This window comes from Betta splendens, chromosome 21 (genome assembly GCF_900634795.4).
Source record: "Betta splendens chromosome 21, fBetSpl5.4, whole genome shotgun sequence".
Classification (NCBI taxonomy): Eukaryota; Metazoa; Chordata; class Actinopteri; order Anabantiformes; family Osphronemidae; genus Betta; species Betta splendens.
Window position 1 is genome coordinate 10,782,886 of NC_040899.1, and position 20,830 is coordinate 10,803,715.

At 47.1% G+C, this 20,830-nt stretch overlaps 1 protein-coding gene across 2 annotated transcripts in view; it reads left to right on the top strand.

The window, feature by feature from the left end:
* Positions 1-20,830, top strand: part of LOC114847230 (receptor tyrosine-protein kinase erbB-4-like) — a 170,513-nt gene that overhangs the window by 106,478 nt on the left and 43,205 nt on the right. For both annotated transcript variants that reach the window (XM_029136751.3, XM_029136752.3), the window contains exons 4-14: positions 4,057-4,191; positions 6,335-6,400; positions 9,250-9,368; positions 9,568-9,709; positions 11,770-11,883; positions 11,982-12,108; positions 12,571-12,644; positions 15,534-15,624; positions 17,050-17,249; positions 18,802-18,934; positions 20,711-20,804. In XM_029136751.3, coding sequence (XP_028992584.1) covers positions 4,057-4,191; positions 6,335-6,400; positions 9,250-9,368; positions 9,568-9,709; positions 11,770-11,883; positions 11,982-12,108; positions 12,571-12,644; positions 15,534-15,624; positions 17,050-17,249; positions 18,802-18,934; positions 20,711-20,804 — 1,295 coding nt within the window. The remainder of the gene's footprint in view (positions 1-4,056; positions 4,192-6,334; positions 6,401-9,249; positions 9,369-9,567; positions 9,710-11,769; positions 11,884-11,981; positions 12,109-12,570; positions 12,645-15,533; positions 15,625-17,049; positions 17,250-18,801; positions 18,935-20,710; positions 20,805-20,830) is intronic.

Here is a 20,830-nt window from a genome sequence, read left to right on the forward strand (position 1 = left end):
CGGGCTGTCCGAATGTTCTCTAGCTTCACTAATAATCTGCCCCCGAATCTTCAGAGTGGACGTTTCCACCTTGACTAATGAACAAAGCGGGAGCCGCGGCCTGTAGTGAGTTGCACAGCGTGTCCCAGTGGGCCGGAAAATACCGGGCCTCAATTAGGTTTTGTTGTGGTGAAAACAAACTGTGCAGTGACTGCAGCCAGCTTCCTCTGTGATAAAACCAACACACTTGGTATGCCGCGTAAGATCGCCTCTCTCTCCCCCAGTCGCCCCATTCTCCCTCCCTCGGCCTCCCGCCTTCCTCAGATCCTGTTTTGTTTTGCCCGTTGCAGAGAGTGTGGCTCATTTTAATTCAGCTGGCAGATTGATCACACATCAGCCTTGATAAGCTAAGTGGCCCTCAGCAGCAGCAATCCAAGGTCCTTTTACTCTTTTTTTTTTTAATCACTCACTCGTTTGTCGCCTTCATATTCTTTCCCCTCGTACTTTCTCTGCCTCATCCTCTCATTACTTCTCAGTCTCTTGTTTTCCTTTTCTCGCTCATAAATTTGTCTTATCTCAAGGTATTGTAAAATGATTCTCTACCCCTCCGCCCGCTCATCCATAAAGCTCAGATTACCACGGATTCTATCACGGTTTAAGTTGGAAATAAGCAAGGATGCGAGCGCGGCGGCTCATAACCGTTCTGTCATGATTTCATTTCTGCTTCGTCTTGTCTTTAAGCAGATGCTTTGCCTTGCTCGAGTATAATTCTATAATCCCTAAATCTCAGGCATTTTTCATAAGACTCATAGGAAACAATTGTGTGAGGGATGGGCCAAATTTAATCAGTAGCCTGTGAATGCAATTATCCCGGTGAAGTAGCAGCATATGTTTGTGGGATGGGGCTGACATCGCCATACCATAATACAAAGGATGCAAAGAGGGGTTCAGTCCAAGAACCTGCGTAGCTATAAAGATGTGGCGTGTCTTACCTTCAACAATCCAGCATTCACTCACACACACACACACACACACACACACACACACACACACACACACCGTCTCCACTTCCTGACCACGGCGTGTTCAGAGACAGTCGAGTCCCAGCGCTGCCACCTCTCCGCTGAACCTCTCGCGAAGCGCTTTTATGTAGTCAAATTAATGCAGTTGTTCTTTTCAGGTCAATAGTTAAACACATAAAAGTGCAATTACATTTGAGTGGGTACCGCCGTTTTGCTTGGGGATTGTGTTAACAGCATTAAAATTGCATGGCGCTCCTGCGGGAGAGCCGTCCATCCTTTGTCCTTGTAGAAGGCGAGATCGGACAGCTGATGAAAGTCATCATCTATAATATAATGTGTTGTCTGGGATTGCAACCAAAAAGTTCGTCATGGGCTCCTTCAGTTCATTTAAATCCTTAATTTTCTGTCTTTCTTCACGTGTAGTCCACCTGAAGTGTCTTCCTCAAGTGCTTCATAATAGCTGCATAGGGACTGTAGAGTCCTGACATTCCCCACCCACATTTTCCCAGCTCTTGTAGAGATTTAAATTAGTGACCTTCTGGTTACAAGCCCACTGATGAAGCAATAATAATTTCATTTAATAGATGCTCGAGGCACGTATAATAATGAGGCCCTCATTACCGCCAGACCTGAGCCATGCGTGGAAGTGTGTGCGCTTTTTGACCGCGCTTTCGTCCGCGCGCAAACTCACGCTCTCATCTTCTGTTGCGCCGGCTCCGTCTGTTCGTCCGTCCGCGAGCGCAGCCTAGCAACCGCCTCGGCCTTTTCCCCGCCGCCGGGGCGTGCGGCGGCACCTGCGCCCCGGCATTTAGCCTCTCTGACCCAGAATGCATCTTTATCTTCCCGCAGAGTTTCCCTCCTCTGTTGCACAGGGTTGATAGCAGTGCTGAGCCGAAAAACCAAGTTGAAGCTTTCGGAGTCAATGAGAGGGAGTGGAGTGGAGGCTCAGGGTAAAATCCCCAGTCCGACCATGAGGAAGAGAGAAAGTACTGCTTCCATCTGGGTAAATGTTGGTGTGTGTGCCGTAAAACCTGCTATTGGAGTGTTTTTTGCTCAGTATTTGATCTTTTAAACTACTGTCCAGCTGAATATATGAAGAATAGTCTCCGTCATGGTTATTCAATGAAGCCAATTTCCAGCACTGGAGGAAATCAGCCGGTTATCGTGGTGCGGGTGTTGTCCTACATATGTACTTCTCCATTTATTAATTCACCCTCACAAACTCATTATTACGGCTTTTCTGATCACTGGTTTGCGATTTGCCTCCCAGTCTTAATCAAACCCATCCCCACCCTGCAATGAAAAAGGAAAACAAGCGAAAAAAAAAAATCACAACAAGCACTTACCATCAGAATAATTGCTTGCATACATTGGTTCTGCCTCCTTGAAGCTCATATCATCTCCCTCCAACAGCCCAGTACCGAAGACTGCGGCCGCGGCCTCGTTCCGAGGCGCGGCGCTGCTCTCGGGACGCGGCGGTCGGGGAGGGGATGCTTTGGAAACGCGAGCCGCGGCTGTGCGAACAAACTAATTAAGACGTTTTCTCTGACCACTGAACAATCAACAAAAGGATTTAACCATTCGTGTCCCACTGGCCACAAACTGCACACGCAGGAACCGCAAGCGAAGCAGTTACGCGTTATGGGAGTCTCTGTGCTGCATGTTATCGTAGCTAGTATGTAATATGGGTTAGTTCAGTGTTTGGGTTTATTATTAGGAATCCAGTAGATCCCTGCTTACTTATATTGACGTTTCCATCCATTTTAAACCATTATTCATCATTTGGGTTGTAGCAGGATGTTTTGCACGTTTCGACGCACCCTATCTCCAGTTGCAGCCCAAGCAGCCGGGATGACGGCATCGTACGCTGGCGTGTCTCGCTGGGGCAGGGCGGAGAGGTCCCGCTGGCGGCGCCGGTAATAGCCCGCTTCGCTTTGTGCGCCGGTTCGTCCGTTGCCCTACTTTGCCGGCGGCGTCCCATTGTGCAAACAATCCGAATCGGAGACGCGGCCTCCTTCTAGTCAAGCGCTACCCCCCACCCACCCCCCACCCCCCCGTGGCGGGAGGAAGGATTAATTTCTCCTCCGAACTCCCGCCGCACATGTGGAAAGACGGGGAGGCAGAGCGGAGGGTGGGGGTCGGGGGGGCGCGTGTAGGTAATGCCTCCACCTCCTATTATCCAAGGACTATCATTTAATCGGGCCTTTGTGGGCCAATATTGTATTTGGCTGTCTCAGTGCGGTGCTGGCGGAGCGCCTCATGTATGATTATGTGTCTCATCGGTTTCAGCTCTGTGTCAGTAATCTGTTTGTTGGGAGATAGAGAACACACAGGCTCGGTAAATAATGCAAATCTGCCCGTGTGCTTCGCTCCGTCTTTCTTTCGTACAGTGCCACCGGTCTCTCTGTGGCCTCCTCTCATATTCTTCTCTGTCTGTTTCTCAGCGCCACTCTTTCTGTCTCGCATAAAAGTCAGGATTAGGCTTTATCTAAACTCCTGCACAACAATAATCGGAATCACTCCCCATGTCCAGTCATTCAACAGTCTCTGCTCGTTTGTGTGAAAGGAATCCATCCTCCTTCTCAGTATGATGACACATATTATACCTTGGAGAAATATTAAAAAAAAACTTTCAAGGCCTCTGTCCCTTAGTGGGTCTTAAATCCCTGCCAGACTTGGTGTAGGGATGTCAGTGCAGTGGGACCTAATTGATTCTGTGTGCTTGCGGCGTAGAAAGAGACGGATGAGAAAACAAAACTAAACAGGAAAAGATCAGAGGTTGCAATAACAGCAATAAGACACGGCTTTGTCTTGGCTGCCTCATGGCAACCATCATCAAATGTATGTGTCTCAAGGTCAGCTGCTCCCTCTTACACCCGAGCGCTCCTCAGAGGGACCGGGAATAACAGCCTCCTCGTCCAATCTGGGATGATAATGATTTTGACATAAACGCGGAGCGTCCGACCGCGTCAGCTGTTAATTGCGAAGCGAGAGGCGGCGAAAGCCGTTGATTGCGACGGAAACGCGCCTTTGACCGCGTGCGCTCTCCCCACAGAGATCCTGAGTGGAGGCGTCTACGTCGACCAGAACAAGTTTTTGTGTCACGCCGACACCATCCACTGGCAGGACATCGTCAAGAACTACTCCGTGATCCATCCTGTGGTGGTGCCCACCAACAGCAGCGGCGCATGTGAGTAACCCGAACCCCTGAGACCTGGACCCAATGCTTTACGCACCCCTAGACAGGAAGTCTGCACCTTCATCTCTTTAGATCAGCTGTTACCTTTTTGCCACACGTTGTCTGACACGTTCTATTGCCACAGTGTCTCACAACATGAAGCTGTTAATAAAGCAGCGAGTGCATGTGCTCCATTTAAAGTAAGCAGCCGAGTATAAGCAACGACACCGGCCCTCATCACAAAATCACCCCTTGACCCCATTCTGTCACTGTCCTTACCATAATAATCCACAGTGACTGATCGTTCACATCGTGTCCATTCCCCTCTGTCGTCGGCTGGAAGACATGTTAATAGATGCCCAGAATAATGATGGGATTTATTAGTGTGTCAGGCTGCATAAAGGCTGATTTGAGCCACAGTACATGTAGTTGTCTGTGACGTGAAGACACATTAAATCACCTCTTCTGACCTGCAGTGGTTCAGTTTAGTGCTTAGGCTGTTTGACATTTTATCGTGTGTGTGTGTGTGTGTGTATACACGAATTTTCCGTAAAGGCTTTAATTGCATTCAAAAACTGCACAATCACTGTTGTGCAAAGAATACAAGTTGTTCCCTGCCCTTGGATTTCCTCTCCCAGCTCTCGCCGAGGGCTCCACATGCAAATGAACGGCACCCCACATTGAGATTCTGCTCAGCCCTCCTCCTCCCTGCAGCCCCGTTAGCCCTGGATCGACCTCCGACTCCTCGGCAAGTCCTCTGCTCTGCCAAGAAGATCAAGAGGTCTCCAAGCCCGTAATCCACAATTGAGAACATAATCTCCAATTCATTCTTCGGGGACACATGAGCTTTACGTTGTTATTGCTTGAGACTTATTTGTGCCACAGTCGCTTTGTTTATTGGTGTTTATGCCCCCGTTTATTTAGCTTGAACCCCCTGATCTTTCTTCAATCTTCGCGTGGCAGGATTCCCGACATTTTAACCTTCGGGGGCCATTTTAAGGAAGCTGTAAAAGATTATGGTGCAGGAAAAAGTGGGTAGGACAGGTTTATTCTAGGCCAGCGAGAATTTATGAGTTGAGATAGTGAAGACCTTGGATACTAAACTCTGACAGACTTCATATGGCACCAAGTTCATAGGAGAACAGAAACATAAGTGTGGAAAAGGTTGCGCATATTGATGCCGTCGGGCCATCACTCCTGGCTGATATTCACATTATACAATCACAAGGAATGGACGGGGAATAAAGAGAGACATGCATTAAGTGAAACCGAGCCACGGACGAGTGATGAATCAGCGAGGGGGAGCACGGAGCATGAAAGACATGAAATGTGCGGCGGAGAGGGGACAGGCGAGGAAGAAGACGACGACGAGGGCAGAAGATGGAGAGGTTCATGTTGCGGAAGAGAGACGGTCTCGATGCTAATAGCTCTCATCTGAAGAGGCTGATGGACAGAGGACAGCACTTCTGCACTTATCCAGGCTCACTTCCCCCGCAGTCAATTACTAGACAGTCAATTAAGTTCTCCAAAAACCCCAGAAAGGCACCGGCTAAAGCTCTGAGGGGTTGATGCTGCTTTTATCTCGATCTGATGTGTGCTGGTTTCGTGCTGGGCTGATTTATAGTGAAGTGGCAATAAGGATTTTCTTATTTTCACAAAACAACCTGTGTCAAGATTATTTAGTTGTTTTTTTTTTACTCAAAGCACATCGTTGCTATAAAAACGGATGGTTCTTCTTCATACTATTCTATTTACCCATGATAATTAATGCATTAATATTGATATTATCATCATCACCAGGTTATATTAACCTACACAACAACCCTGTCAACTCTGTTAGAGGCTACTACTTCATTGGCATGATTATTGCGTTGATTATTAGATATTACAACATAAATGTTAGACTGGAAACACACACGTCTGTATTCAAACATAAGCTATTAAACAGCCTCAGCGCTGCACATCCCGGCCGCCGGTCCGATCAATCCGGGGTTCAGCCAAGTGCTTGAAGGCGCTCGAGCTCCAGCTCAGCGCCTCCCTCCCACTTTAAGGTTCACACTCTATGGATTTTGTTGGAGGCCGATGGTGATTGCAATTTAAAATGAAACTCGGCTCAGAAACAACAGCGGTCTCTTCTCCTGGAACGTGTGTGCAGGTCAGAAGTGTCATCGCTCGTGCAACGGCCGCTGCTGGGGACCCAAAGAGGACCAGTGTCAAAGCCGTGAGTACATCCATAGGATTATTGTTATCACATCGTCCCATCATTGTATTCGTTTGCTCCACTGACAAGATGCAGAACTCCGTCCAACTGTAGACTGACATTTACATTGGACTATGACACTGTTTGATCTTTGTAAAGGACAAACGTTTGGTGATATTTTCGCTGGCGTGCCTAATAATTTAAGATTGAACTGAATATAAACAGTAGAGACAGTGAATCGTGGGGCCGTTTAAGGCCGGACTTCTACACGTACGAGCCTCCTCCAACACTCACATGCGCTCACACATATCTACACCCAACATCATCCCCAGATCCACCCCCCCCCCCCCCGCTGTGACCTCCCACCTGGAATACTGGCTAATGGCAGCGGGGAGAGAGTGAGAGCGATGCACTGCTGTGTCATAAGCGGGGGGGGGGGGGCTCCACGTTATCCTCTCTCTCTCATCTGTCCGTCAGTGATACACTGCCTCTGCCCCTCGCGGATGCCGCTGCACTGTACCGCCTCGCAGCTCCGGAGATTTAACAAAACACGCATGGGAACAGACGGACGAGAACGCGTGGACGCGCCGAATCAGCCAGGAATAAAAAAAAAAAAAAAAAAAACTGCAGACTCGTGAACAGAGATGGTTACCACCTCAAATGAATCCTTTGAGCCACCTGGCGAAAAAGGTGATGGACTTCTTAAAGGGAGGAATAAATGACTGTGTAAAGTCATAATCCTTCTGCTTTCATTGCATCAGCTGGTTATTATAGATACCACGCGCTCTCTGTCCATCTGCCCCTGCAGAACACCGGCGCTTGTTTGGTTTGATCGACCCCCCTCTCGCCAGCGTTTCCCCCTCTCCTTTGCATCCGCCCGTGCTCGGACCGCTTCATATATACCTTCCCACTGTGGCACGTCTCATATTACTGCGATCTCATTAAGATAATGAGGAATTAACTGTTTGACCAGGACCTATTAACAGCTCATCACAGACCGGCCCCCGACCAGCTCTGGCCTTGTGTCTCTGCCTCCTTTTAGCTGTTGTGTTGCTATCGCTCATCTTCATTTAGACGTGGGAGCAGTGATTCAGCCTTCGTCTGCATTGTGTTCTTCAAAACCTTTGTTTGATGGAAAGAAACCTTAAATGAATCAGGGACGAATGTCCAAAAACCAATAATAAACAAATTAAACGTATTTCTGTACTTAAAGGCCACAAGCCTTTAATAAATGATGTAATAGACCTTTGCTACGGTAATTTCTAAGCAACTTACAGTAGAATGTGCCATAAAAAGAATAAACACACGGTTACGCCTGCAACCAGTGTGACCGAAGCCTTTGATCTACATTTTTTTTGTTCAGTGGTCATTTTCTGCCATCACTGTAGCATTTTTGAAGTTGGTAAGAAAACTTTTCTACTGTGGGGGGAAAAAATCCATCTTATTTATGAAGTTTTTAAGGAAGCCAGATGTGAAATAGTACATTTTAGCTCATGTAAATGGGAAGTGAGAAACAGTGGTCCCTGTGACTGATGCCGCTGTCCACCGCCTGTTCGAATGAAAGCTTCGAGGCATATTTTATGAGATGGATTTCTTTTGTATTTGTCATCACCAGCCTGTTTCGCTTTTTTCTTAAAGTGGAAGTTTAAAGCCAAATTGATCAACAGCGTTGCATCTTTCTCCTGGCAAGGTCATTTATTTGACAAACTGTCTTTTGAATAAAGCAGGCCTTTCATTTTGGCCCCGGCACCGTTAATGGAATGCCACTGATGGTACGTTAGGCACAGGGTGAAGAGTGTGTGTGTGTGTGTGTGTGTGTGTGTGTGTGTGTGTGTGTGTGTGTGTGTGTGTGTGTGTGTGTGTGTGTGTGTGTGTGCTTGGTGGCTACATCTGCGGCTTGTATCCATCACTTTGATAGTATCTCGTCATCGCGGGGCCCAAAGGAAAACCGAGCCAGCATCAGTGTGTGCGCTCGGTGTGTGTAGTGGCTTTTCTACAGATGAGGTCATGGAATGGTGACTAATAACACTTTTAATAGCAAATCCAATTAGAAGATTAGGTTTAATTGAAAACACAACACCAGTGGACGCATGTACGTGTTCTGCAGTGTTATTACAGCAGCATGTTTTAAATTCCCATATTAAATAAATGTCATGCCTATAAATGCAGCTGACAAATAATTATGCTATTATTTCGATGTTGTTGTTTTGCGTTTAAGTACCAGATGCATGTGAAAGTCCCAAGCGCAGCATAAACGCAGCGTACGTTTAGCGAAACCTGAGCCGCGCGTCTTCCTCAGCTCATTATGCAACTGTTTTACTACTCTATTATAGAAATCCCTCCGCTCGCGCGTCTCATATCTTTGCATCCACTTGAGCGGCGCCTCTCGCCAGCTGTCTTTATCGCTGCAACGGCGGCGCCCGGAGTCTCCGGGCGCGATGGCGGCGGGCGGTCGACGCGCGGACGCGGCGCGGCGTCAGATAGGAATCGCTGTGTCGCTGCCCTCGGAGGAGCTCGCGCGGAGGACGGGACCGTGATTGACGGTGGCACGCAGCTGCTTTGTCTCCTGAACCGGGCCACACACACACACACACACACACACACACACACACACACACACACACACACACACACACACACGCACACACACACATCACGTCAGACTCGTGATTGAAAATCCAGCAGCGACTACAGCATGTGGTGGTGGACGAGTAAACATTTTCTCTCTCTCTCTCCCTAAATGCATCTTATTCCAGTTGACACTGTTTTTGTGAGATTATAGAGACTGGTACCATGTGGCGCCATTCAGTGCCCTGGCCCAGTGTTCTCCCAGTTTAACAGCTCTCCTGTCTCTCCCGCCGGCTCCGCAGTGACTAAGACGGTGTGTGCCGAGCAGTGTGACGGCCGCTGCTTTGGTCCCTACGTTAGTGACTGCTGCCATCGTGAGTGTGCAGGTGGCTGCTATGGACCGAAGGACACCGACTGCTTTGTGAGTACTGTGGTATGAAGGTGCTGCAGCTCCGCGTCCTGCTGCACGACAGCTCCGCTACTGCAGGAGATGAGCGTACTGTATGTTTGTGACTTAGGTGAAATGACCCTGTAAGTAGTGTGTGTGTGTGTGTGTGTGTGTGTGTGTGTGTGTGTGTGTGTGTGTGTGTGTGTGTGTGTGTGTGTGTGTGTGTTCACAGGCCTGCACCAACTTCAACGACAGCGGCGCGTGTGTGAACCAGTGCCCTCAGCCGTTTGTCTACAACCCCACCAGCTTCCAGCTGGAACACAGTCCCAGGGCCAAATACACCTACGGAGCGTTCTGTGTCAAGAAGTGTCCGCGTACGTCTCGGCACACAAACATGCGTCTGCCTGCTTTGCTCCTGTACTTATATTGGTCTGCTACTTGCAGCAGTTTTATGTAAATGCCCCAGGACCAGACAGGAAGTAACAAGAATGCCTTAGGAAAAGCTGTAAGACAGCTTAGAGCATACGTAGAGGAGTCTTTAGCTCAGACAGACACCCTGCTGGGGTCAGATTTGCACTGAGCTTCACCTACGGATATCTAACCTTAAATTATTCATCACATCTACCAGTACTAATTGGCATATTGGGCATGTACACTGTTATGATGGATTAGACTGTAAAAAAACCCACAGCCTACTTGTATTTTATCCATTAGCTGATCAGCTGCGTCACACTTCCTTTTGCACTTCTGGTTTGTCCAACCTGGCAACCCCTGTGGAAGTTTAGTTTATGTGACAATGATGATCCCTTCATTAGCTGTTAATTGATATGGCTTACTTTTATAGTAACAGTGTAAATACAGGTGCAGGTTTTAAATAGGCTTCTTTCTTGTCTTAGAGGATTAAAGAAAACAGAAGGATTATACAAAAACAACTAGCATGAAAGGAACCCAGTCAGAAATAGCATCATATCTATCAAAAATTGTATTTCTCTCTGTCACACACACACACACACACACACACACACACACACACACACACACACACACACACACACACACACACACACACACACACTTAACACACACACACACGCATGCATGCTGTATCATAGGCCCGTCCATGGATACACACACACTAATACAGTTGCTTTCTTTAAATGCTTTGTTTGCACTGGAGCACAGATGAACGCTGCCACCGCCTCCTGCTGGTTAACCTTCACTTCCATATCAAAGTTTTGTCATGAACAAGAGCCACAATTAGATGCTGGAGGAGCTTGAATTGCATTTACTCTGCAAGCCTCTCATAACCTTCTCATTACTACTGGTGGATCATTTGCAGGGCAAATACGGCTAATATGAATTCAGCTCTTCCTATTCGTGTGTGTGTGTGTGTGTGTGTGCGTGTGCGTGTGTGTGTGGCCTTTGCGCGTCTATTTTTCCGAGGAACATTTTCAGTTTCATGCCTTGGAAATCAAGACATTTTGTAAAGTGTGTCCTCTGATGTGTGTGTGTGTGTGTATGTTGAAGCAAGCGTTCCTCTGTGCTCATTGATGAACCTGCTGCATTTCGAAGCAAGACTGAGGCCAATGAGTAACTGAATAGTCTGGTCGAGGTGTGACGACGAGACTTAATGAGCTCTTCACTCTTCCTGTAGCCTGAGGATGAAGTTGGTATTCGTCAAGTCAGTACAGGTGAAAACAAGTCAGAGGGTGAAACAATAATAGCAACGACAGTTTTCACTCAGTTGTGTGATTAGAACTCAGCTCACCATGAAACAATGGCACCAATTACAGATACAGCAGTGATGTTTACACAGACAACATACAGAGGAGCATAATCATCCACAGGCATCTCTATGCTGTTGTATTAGACCTGCATTAGAACACGGACAAGTTCTCACAGTTCTGAGGCTTTTTTGCCTTAAGCCTGTGTTGGACTTCCATGTCGGTGTGTGATTATCTAGTAATAATTAAGGCAATAATTAAAAAATCCATAAATTGAAGGCTTGCCGGTCACCGTGTTCAGTAATAAAGCTCAACCCTTCAGGGAGTGGAACCACTGAGGCCCTAATGGAAGCGAATGGTTTATTCAGTGGCTCCGTTTCAGGTTAAATCGGCCTTTCTGTCGTGTGGACCAGATGACGGTGAGGCAGCAGCGATCAGGAGCTCAGGTAGAAGGACGAGGGTGGGACTGTGTGTTTAAGGTCAGGTCCTGACGAGGCTCCGTGTTGGAGCTTTATTTGGCGATGAGTTGGGAAAACAGATCTTGGTAGAAAAATCTAGATTGATGTTAGTATATTTATAATATTCGACTGAAAACATCAGCATCCAGTGGATATTTTTCTTGATCCTGAACCAAATAAACGTTTATTGACGCTGGATATTAACATCACAACTACAAAAATGACCTCACCGCACGGTGAATGGTTTTTCAGACAACTTCGTGGTGGACCAGAGCTCCTGCGTGCGCGCGTGCCCCAGCAACAAGATGGAGGTGGAGGAGAACCGCGTCAAGATGTGCATCCCCTGCACCGACATCTGCCCCAAAGGTAAAGCGGCGCCGGCACTCGGCCTCGGCCTCCTGACGCACACGCCTCACCCGCCGCCGCCGTGCATTTTTTTTTTTTTGTTCTCGTTCTCGTTCCAGCGTGCGACGGCATCGGCACGGCCAGCCTGCAGTCGGCTCAGACGGTGGACTCCAGCAACATCGACAAGTTCGTCAACTGCACCAAAATCAATGGCAACCTTGTGTTTCTTATTACCGGAATCAAAGGGTGAGAGTTGAGGCCATTCATCTTGTGATGCAGTGGAAGCGGAGCCGCGTGCCCGTTCACAGAGCGGCACGTTTAATTAACACATTCCTCAATTGAAATGTGTTCGCCAATTTGGAAAACATACGTGTTAAATGAAATACACCACAAATGGTCTGTTTGGAATTTATAATTAAAAACATAATCAGAAATGTTCCTTTATCCATTTATTTCTCGCAAACATTAACTTGGCAGTTACACTGAATAATCAGAATCCAAAAGCAGTGCAAATATAGAAATGCTCAACTGTGTTTGATTGTCATATTCATCACTATCAACATACATGAAACAAACAGAGGAAAACTATAGAAGTCAAGTGAAATGCATCCAAGTTGTGTCCTGTGTACATTGTGTTTGTGGCGGAAGGATCAAGTTCTTTGCTCGTCCTCTCCATGTTTGCCTTTCTGATCTTTCTCTCATTCACAGCGATGTCTATCACAATATTGAAGCGCTGGACCCAGAAAAACTGGGCGTTTTCCGCAGCGTGCGGGAGATCACAGGTCAGGAGCCATTTTTAGCTACTTCCAGTTGTGTTTTTGATCTCTCAAAAATCTAAAATCTGCTGTGTAATACTGTGTTTTACACATTTAGGCTTGAGCATCAATTAAATACTTCTGGACAAAACTATACATATTGTATATGAATTCATAAACAACACAATAGTCTGTACACGGTTTGTGTGTACAGTACAGTATGTGAAGCTTGTGTGTGCGTCTATCACAATATTGAAGCGCTGGACCCAGAAAAACTGGGCGTTTTCCGCAGCGTGCGGGAGATCACAGGTCAGGAGCCATTTTTAGCTACTTCCAGTTGTGTTTTTGATCTCTCAAAAATCTAAAATCTGCTGTGTAATACTGTGTTTTACACATTTAGGCTTGAGCATCAATTAAATACTTCTGGACAAAACTATACATATTGTATATGAATTCATAAACAACACAATAGTCTGTACACGGTTTGTGTGTACAGTACAGTATGTGAAGCTTGTGTGTGCGTCTATCACAATATTGAAGCGCTGGACCCAGAAAAACTGGGCGTTTTCCGCAGCGTGCGGGAGATCACAGGTCAGGAGCCATTTTTAGCTACTTCCAGTTGTGTTTTTGATCTCTCAAAAATCTAAAATCTGCTGTGTAATACTGTGTTTTACACATTTAGGCTTGAGCATCAATTAAATACTTCTGGACAAAACTATACATATTGTATATGAATTCATAAACAACACAATAGTCTGTACACGGTTTGTGTGTACAGTACAGTATGTGAAGCTTGTGTGTGCGACTGAGAGTGTATTTGCTCGGGTCTGCACACCCCCCCCCCACCCCCCTGAGACTGTCCACACCAAGGACAGACACTGCAGCATAAGATGAATATCAGATGAGTCTTTCAGTCTCCTCTGTCTCTGTGCTGCTTCTCCCTCTGGGAGCCACTAGCCTTGAGTGCCACAGTCCCAGCTCTGCCTCCACACGCCACAATGGGAATAAAAGGCCCGGAACGTGTGCCGCGCTCCTTTAATCCCCCCCACCCTCGCTTCCTGATGCCACCGCCGCTTCTGAGTTCCATGTATGCTGTCATCTCTACAACCGGGACATTTGACTAGTGTCATCAGAACGAACAGAAGAAAAAAAAAAGTGTTTGGCCGTTTCTTTTGTGAAGTTGGCGACAGAACCAGAAACTGTGCGAGAGCGAAACCCCCGCGGCCCTGCAACACTCACTTAATGAGGACAGACCTCTGATGTAGAAGTAGTGAATTTATTCTGTTTTGTTGGTGGAAACTTCTCAGAAAAATACACAATGGATATAATTTAATAATACTATAGTATATGGTCAATATTGTGAGTTGAAATCAATTTAAATCAACTTCACTTGTGTTATTTTTCATTTTCAGGATAAGGTGATAATAATGATGTAACCTGAGTGTCAGAATGGTGGCAGTAGCAGAGTCACGTCTCACTTTTTGCTGTTGCCGCTGCCGGTTCTTTGTGTCGTCCACAGGATATACGCTCTCTTTATTAGATAAACTGGCGCGCTGCAATGCAACCTGGCGCAGCCCCACTGTCATCAATTCTACATCCATAACGTTCTAACTCCTCGGTGCCCGATGAAACCGTCAGAGAGGTGATAATTCACCTACATTTCCACTATATGTTTACTCCTGAGCTCAGTGTGGGCAGAAACCACAGACGCGGAGGCTTCTGTGTCGGGCTGTGAGCCGCTGCGGCTTCTTCTTCTTCTACTGCTTTGCGAGCGGCGGCGCTTTTAGAGCAGGTGACGGGGGACGAACCGACGGCCGAGCGACAATGTGGCCAGAGATGCGCGTCCGCTCGGCTCGTCGCCTCGATGAGCTGTCAACGGAATGCAACAGCCCACCTGCCCGCGTGACCCCGAGGTCACAGCGAGTGTGGGTTCCAGATGAGCTACGTGAGAAGGGAGCGCTCCTTTCGCTCACCAGCCCCTCCCTCCCTCTCTCTCTCTCTCTCTCTCTCTCTCTCTTCCCGTTCTTCACACGGTCAGAAATCCACTCGTTCACATGTTCCCCTGAGACCATCATGCGTTTGAATTGTTTTTACAGTAGATTTCAGGGACACGTGCGATTTGTTCAGGTCCGGATCCCGTTTCCTCTCCTCGCAATCAAACCCTCTTAATTAGCGTCACGCGACCGGGCCCTGCCGCTGCTGCTCAGCTGCCGGTGATTTACCAACCACAGCGAAGTCCATAAACTCATAAAGGTGCAGTCAAAAGTTATTGCTCTGTTTGTCAACAAGCCATGAGCTTGTTTTTCCTCCGCCAGACTGCGGCGTCCCTCCCGTTCTGAATGAACAATAATATTCATCCTGTGGGAGAATATAATGGAGTCAGATGCTGTTTATTGATTGGAGGCAGCACAACACTGTCCATCACACCCACAAGGTTTTTCCTCACATAATTCATCGTCTTCCTCGGCTGTCATTGAGGCAGCTCGTAGCCTCGGTGACTCCTTCATTGATAACATATTGTAAAATTCACTATGTGTTGTTTTTTACTTACAGTATATATTTGTTATGATTTCCGACTTCTTCTTCTGCCCTCGCTGTGCAGTTTTCCTTAGACTCATGGCTTCATCCAGCCGTTGTGTTTGTCCTCTGGTGCCGGCTCGGGGGTTGTACCTCCTCACCGATCCTCCAATAAATATTTCATATATTTTAATCCATTATTGAAAGTACTAAATGAACCACAGCCATTGTTTTAGCTATTCATTTATCATAGCCTAAATGATTTAACAGCACAAAGGCAGATTAAAGAGATGCAAAGATATTAATATGTCAAACTTTACGTACAGTATGGCTGATTCTCACTGCTGGTTTGTCATAGGAATCTGTTTTACCTCTGTGTGTGTATGTCTTCACCTTTAGGCTTTCTGAACATCCAGTCGTGGCCTGACAACATGACAGACTTGAGCGTCTTCTCCAACCTGGCAACCATTGGAGGGCGAGCGCTGTACAGGTACGCAGCAGAAAGGGAGAGGATTCCATTGGGTCGCCGGGTGGTGACGTCACCACCCAGCCACTCCCACAGCATCACACTAGCTCCGCACTGGGAGGAACACGCTCGCAAGCCGTCTGTTCACCTTTTCTATCTTATTTCTATTCTTCAAAATTTAGACTGATTAGACCGAAAGACTTTTCTCGTCTTATAAAATAAAGGTCTTAGTCTTCATCCCAAAGCTAAAGCAAGTAAAGTAAAACAATAGAAACAAAAGTACATGCTAGCTGGTTTGACTACGTAATTTCACAGTTTTTCTGTTTTATTTATATAATTAATAAGTAATTATATTTAAATAATTATTTTTTAAATAATGAATGATAATTATAAAATATAAAAATAATAAAACACGGCAGGTGTTCTACGTTTAGCGTTACGCACTGAGCCGGAAGTGTACGTGTTTTTTAGACGATTAGCCAGCTCCTTGGAGTGGACCCCCGGTGCGTCTTATCTGCGTTCATTTGTACGGCGTCCACGCGTGGAACGGGAAACGACAGGTTGCGTTAGTAATCAAAGTTGTGGCCCGCGTGTTATCCCGCGTGTGCACGTTCGCGCGCGCCGCCTCCGACGTCCCGCTGTCGCGTTGAAACCGTGTGAGCGCGACTCAGGGCAGAGACGCGGAGGGAAATGAGCGTGGAGGATGAGAATGTTGAAATTGTTGCTTGCGCAGAATACTAAAAAAAACATAACAACAGCGAGAATTATGCAGATTTGCGTTGCCTCAGTCCAGCACATTTCTATTACAATCTGTCTCGGTGCTTGGCGATGGAAGCGGTGATGCTGCCACGTCCGATTTCATTGGCAGTTAAAAGGCAGTAAGTCAAAAAACACTAAATGATTCTCTTATGATTATAAATATAGTCACAAACAATTGGCTTAAGACGAATTGATACCCAGAATGCATCGCTGGAGATATGGGGGCCGTGGGAATAGGATGTCATACAGTATATGTTTATTGTGCATATGGCTCCTATTTATGAATCATTCAGCAGTGAAAATCACATATTCCAGTATTCGCTTGGACCATCTGACCGAGCTGCTGTCACAAGTGAGTTGCTCCTTTCAAGTGCAAAGTAGTAAACAACATAAACAAGCTCCATTTGCCATATGTCTGTTGCTATGTTGCTGTGTTTCCTTCATACAACCTATAGGACATATGTCACATCCACCTGTTCTGTATTAGTGCTTGAAATCTAGTGCTAATTTATTACACATGGAAAGAAACAGTGTTTTTTATTTTATTATGAGTCATGCTTTATTATGAGGCCTCTTGAAGGTAGGAACAAAGATAGACTCAGGCATCAGTCAAATAAATCCATCGTCTCCTCTGTTGGTCCCTCTCCTCTTTTCATCCCGTCTCCTCCTCCTCACCTCCTTTGCTCTCAGTGGGATCTCCCTGCTGGTGCTGAAGCAACAGGGCATCTCGTCGCTGCAGCTCCAGTCTCTGCGAGAGATCAGCGCCGGGAACGTCCACATCGCCGAGAACAGCCAGCTCTGCTACTATCACACCGTCAACTGGACCCGGCTGTTCCGCGCCGCCAACCAGAAGGTTCTGATCCGCAACAACAGGAGCCCGCAGGAGTGCTGTGAGTCGGTGCTGACCCACAATTCCCACCAACACATCCTAAATGTTCCCGAAGCCAAATATGTCCTTAGAAATAGAAAAATAATAACCATCTAAGACATTTCTTGTCCAATTTTATCGTTGTTTTGCTGCGTAAGTCATTTAAAGTAGCTGGAAACATCAAATGACAGTCACTATAATTTGCTCAAACATTAATTTAGTTATGTAAATAAGCTGCGTATTGACTGAACAGGAAACTATCCTGTGCACAGACACATATTTGTATAAAAGCAGTCAGCGGCCCGAGCCCCATGTTATATCTTGTTTACCAGCCCAGTTTGTTTTGTGTCGTGTGCTGGATGAAGTGTCTGCTACCTGAAAATAGCTTTTGTGCTTAGAAACCCAACGGCCAAACTAATAAAGGGATAAAATGGAGGGAACAAGCCGCAGCAGAAGCAGTGACATGATTAGAAGCCGTTGAATTTATATTTCAAGTTTCTGATCATTTCTCATTGGCCACAGGAAGCGCAACACAATTGACCTGCGACTGTTTCAAGTAAAAAATAGCGGTGACAAAGCAGAGATGCCTCTGAGTCGTACAGACAGATGTGGCAGATGACTGTCACTCGCTTCGATAGAGTTCACCTTTTATGAATTGGAATATTATTTTGAAATATGGACCCGACACAATAGCAACAACACAGAGTGTCTGCCGTTTCTCTTAATAAACATCTCTTTCTACAGTCGACCGCAGTAGTTAATGAAGAGTTGCCTTTTGTTTCTGTCATGTGAGTCATGAGAACTATGACCTCAAACTAAACCAACAGTAACTAGCAGAACTCTAATGAGAGTCAAGCTTTGACCCAAAAGAAATTAGGTAAATAACAGATTTGAGGATTCGTTTCTAAAAATAGAGAAGCTTTTATTATATTACTGCCACAAGTAGATATTATAAATTTATGTGTACTGTTCATTAATGAGCCAGTATTTGCATTATTGAGTTGGCCCCTTTTTACTGTTCTATGCTCCTTTCCCCTGGGCAGTTCCTTAGTGTTGAACACACACTTTTCAGTGACTTACGACTTTGGGTGCTTTTGGGTTGCCAGCTCGGTTTAAGGTTTTTTGAGGCTCCATCCGAAGAGGTTCCACGTGTATCAGCAGCGTTAGAGCCGGAGCTCACAACACGGGTTTCACCTCTCGGTTCGGCCGCTGGAGTAATGATGCCGTGACCCTTCGGCGCGCGCGTCCCGTCAATTTATCGCTCGCCGAATAAACATAGTCCTTCAGCACCTTTTCCCCGACTCACTGCAATTACTCTCGCCATTGTTTTGAAAAGTCATCTCACAAACGCAGGCCCCTTTTGAAACGAGCAGCTCTGCGAATGCGGGGAATTTCAATGCCGAAAGGGGAGCGTCGCAAATCGCATCCAGCCGCGCGTCCTTTCAGAACCGGATTATTTGGGCTAATTTTACATCCAGGTAATTTGGGGGCAATTAGGCGTTTGTGAGTCATCGAGTGGCACGCGCGCGTGTGACACGAGCGCCTTCGCTCTCTCTTCTGTCCTTATTGAGCAGCCAAGGAGCGCATGGTGTGCGACCCGCTGTGTTCGGACGCGGGCTGCTGGGGTCCCGGCCCGGACCAGTGCCTGTCCTGCCGATACTTCAGCCGCGGACGGACCTGCGTGGACAGCTGCAACCTCTACGAAGGGTGAGTTACGACTCCCGCAGTCACATAAAAGCCGGTGCCGATGTGGCCTCTTAACTAGCTCTTGACTGCTCCTGCCATGTCAGACCGACCATGAGCTGATCAGGAGCGTAAGACGGACAAAAAGCAAGCAGTGAAGCAGAATATGGCTACCATTACCTCCCCCACCAAGCGGACCATGACCTGCTTTACTTATTTCCATCCTCTGTGTAATTCTGTTCAATGGTGTTAAATCATAGAAGAAACTACATTTAAATCTAAATTTATGCTGACCCGACTCACTCTGGGCATCTTGGGCTTCAGTATACGTAGCTCAAGGACACTTTGACATACGAATCGAAGGAACAAAAACACTGACCGCTCCACTGAAACTACCACAGAGCTACAGTCGCCACAAGCGAAAGTGATGAACAGGGAGAAATGTGCAGAAATCTAGACTAAGCACGGTATGTGAGCTGTGCTGGTTACTCCTCGGTCTTCCGGGAGAATACTCCTCAGTGGCTCAATAATAGTCAGTGAGTGTCTGTCAGAGAGCCTGCTATGAGATTCTGCTAGAACGTATCCCACAGATCAAATTGCATATTTCAACACCAATCAGCTGATCTTGTTTAACTGTGAATGGAAGCGATGGAGTTGGCTGCCGCACCGCCTGAGGCTTCCTGTGACAGTGTTGAAGCTCAGCAGCACTTTTCTGCTTAGGGTGGACGACAATAGGAGCAGGACGGCGAGAGGGATTTAGGAAGAGGCGCTAATTAAAGTTAGAAAGGCGAGTCGGAGCAAAAGGCATCTCTTGAGTTTAAAAGGGAGGAAAGCTTGAAGGCCTCCACCTGAATATTGGAAGGCGACGGGACCCTCTGTGAGCTCAGGTTGGACAAACGGGCGTGACTCAATGGAGAACACAAGGTGGCGGAGCCGACTGGGAGGAGCTCCTGGGGCAGGGGGGCTAGGCGTGTCACTGCGTGTCACAGTCACTGCTTGCGCACGGGGCCACGCCCTGCCTACCTGTCCGCACGCACGTCAGCGCTAGCCACCGCGTCGGAGTCGCCGCCACTGTGTGTTTCAGGGGTGGCGCGTCGCGCGTCGCATCGCTCGTGGCGCTTCCACTGTACCTTTTTGTTTCGCTCGGTTTGTATCAGTCCTGTCGAAACACAGGTTGACCTGTAGTTCAGGGTTTGGTTGCACCTTTGTCATGGTGGATGCGGTACTGTGTAACTGTGTGTCATTGAGACAGACAGACATTAACGTGCACATTATACATGTTCGTCTCTCATCAGACAGAAGGTACTAGAAAGTAGCAAAATGGCGTGCACTGTCCTTGTGGCTCTCAGGTCTCAAGAACATCTTCAAGCTACACTGCAGCCTTTATAGAACCAAGACCTCCTCCACCTCCTGGAAGGTTTTCTGAAGGGCACATGAAGCATAATTAATACTAATTTGATTTATATCCCACTGAGCCAACAACGTTGTTTTTCTATCGCTGGGATGTAACAGGCTTTTCCCCCTCACTGACCAGAAGAGAAGCACCCAAAGGTCCTCCTCATTGTCCTGCAGTGACAAAGGCAAAGTCGGCACAGTCCACATCGGTCAGACTTAATGACTTCGGAGGCCGCCTTCATGTTGGGCTTTAATGGGGGGATCGCAGAGATGGAATAACACGGCACCTAATTTAGAGGTTTTTGAAAAGCCCGACCCCCCACAGGTGCCCCACCTTTCAACTGCACGGACCCACTGAGTGAAGATATCAGTATTACAGCCGTGTCCTCCCTCCCTCTCTCTCAGGGATATTCGAGAGTATGCCAACGGATCCGTGTGTCTGGAGTGCGATGCCCAGTGCGAGCGGGCCGACGATGACTCGTTGACCTGCCACGGTGCGGTAAGTTCGCTCCCGTAGGCGACGCG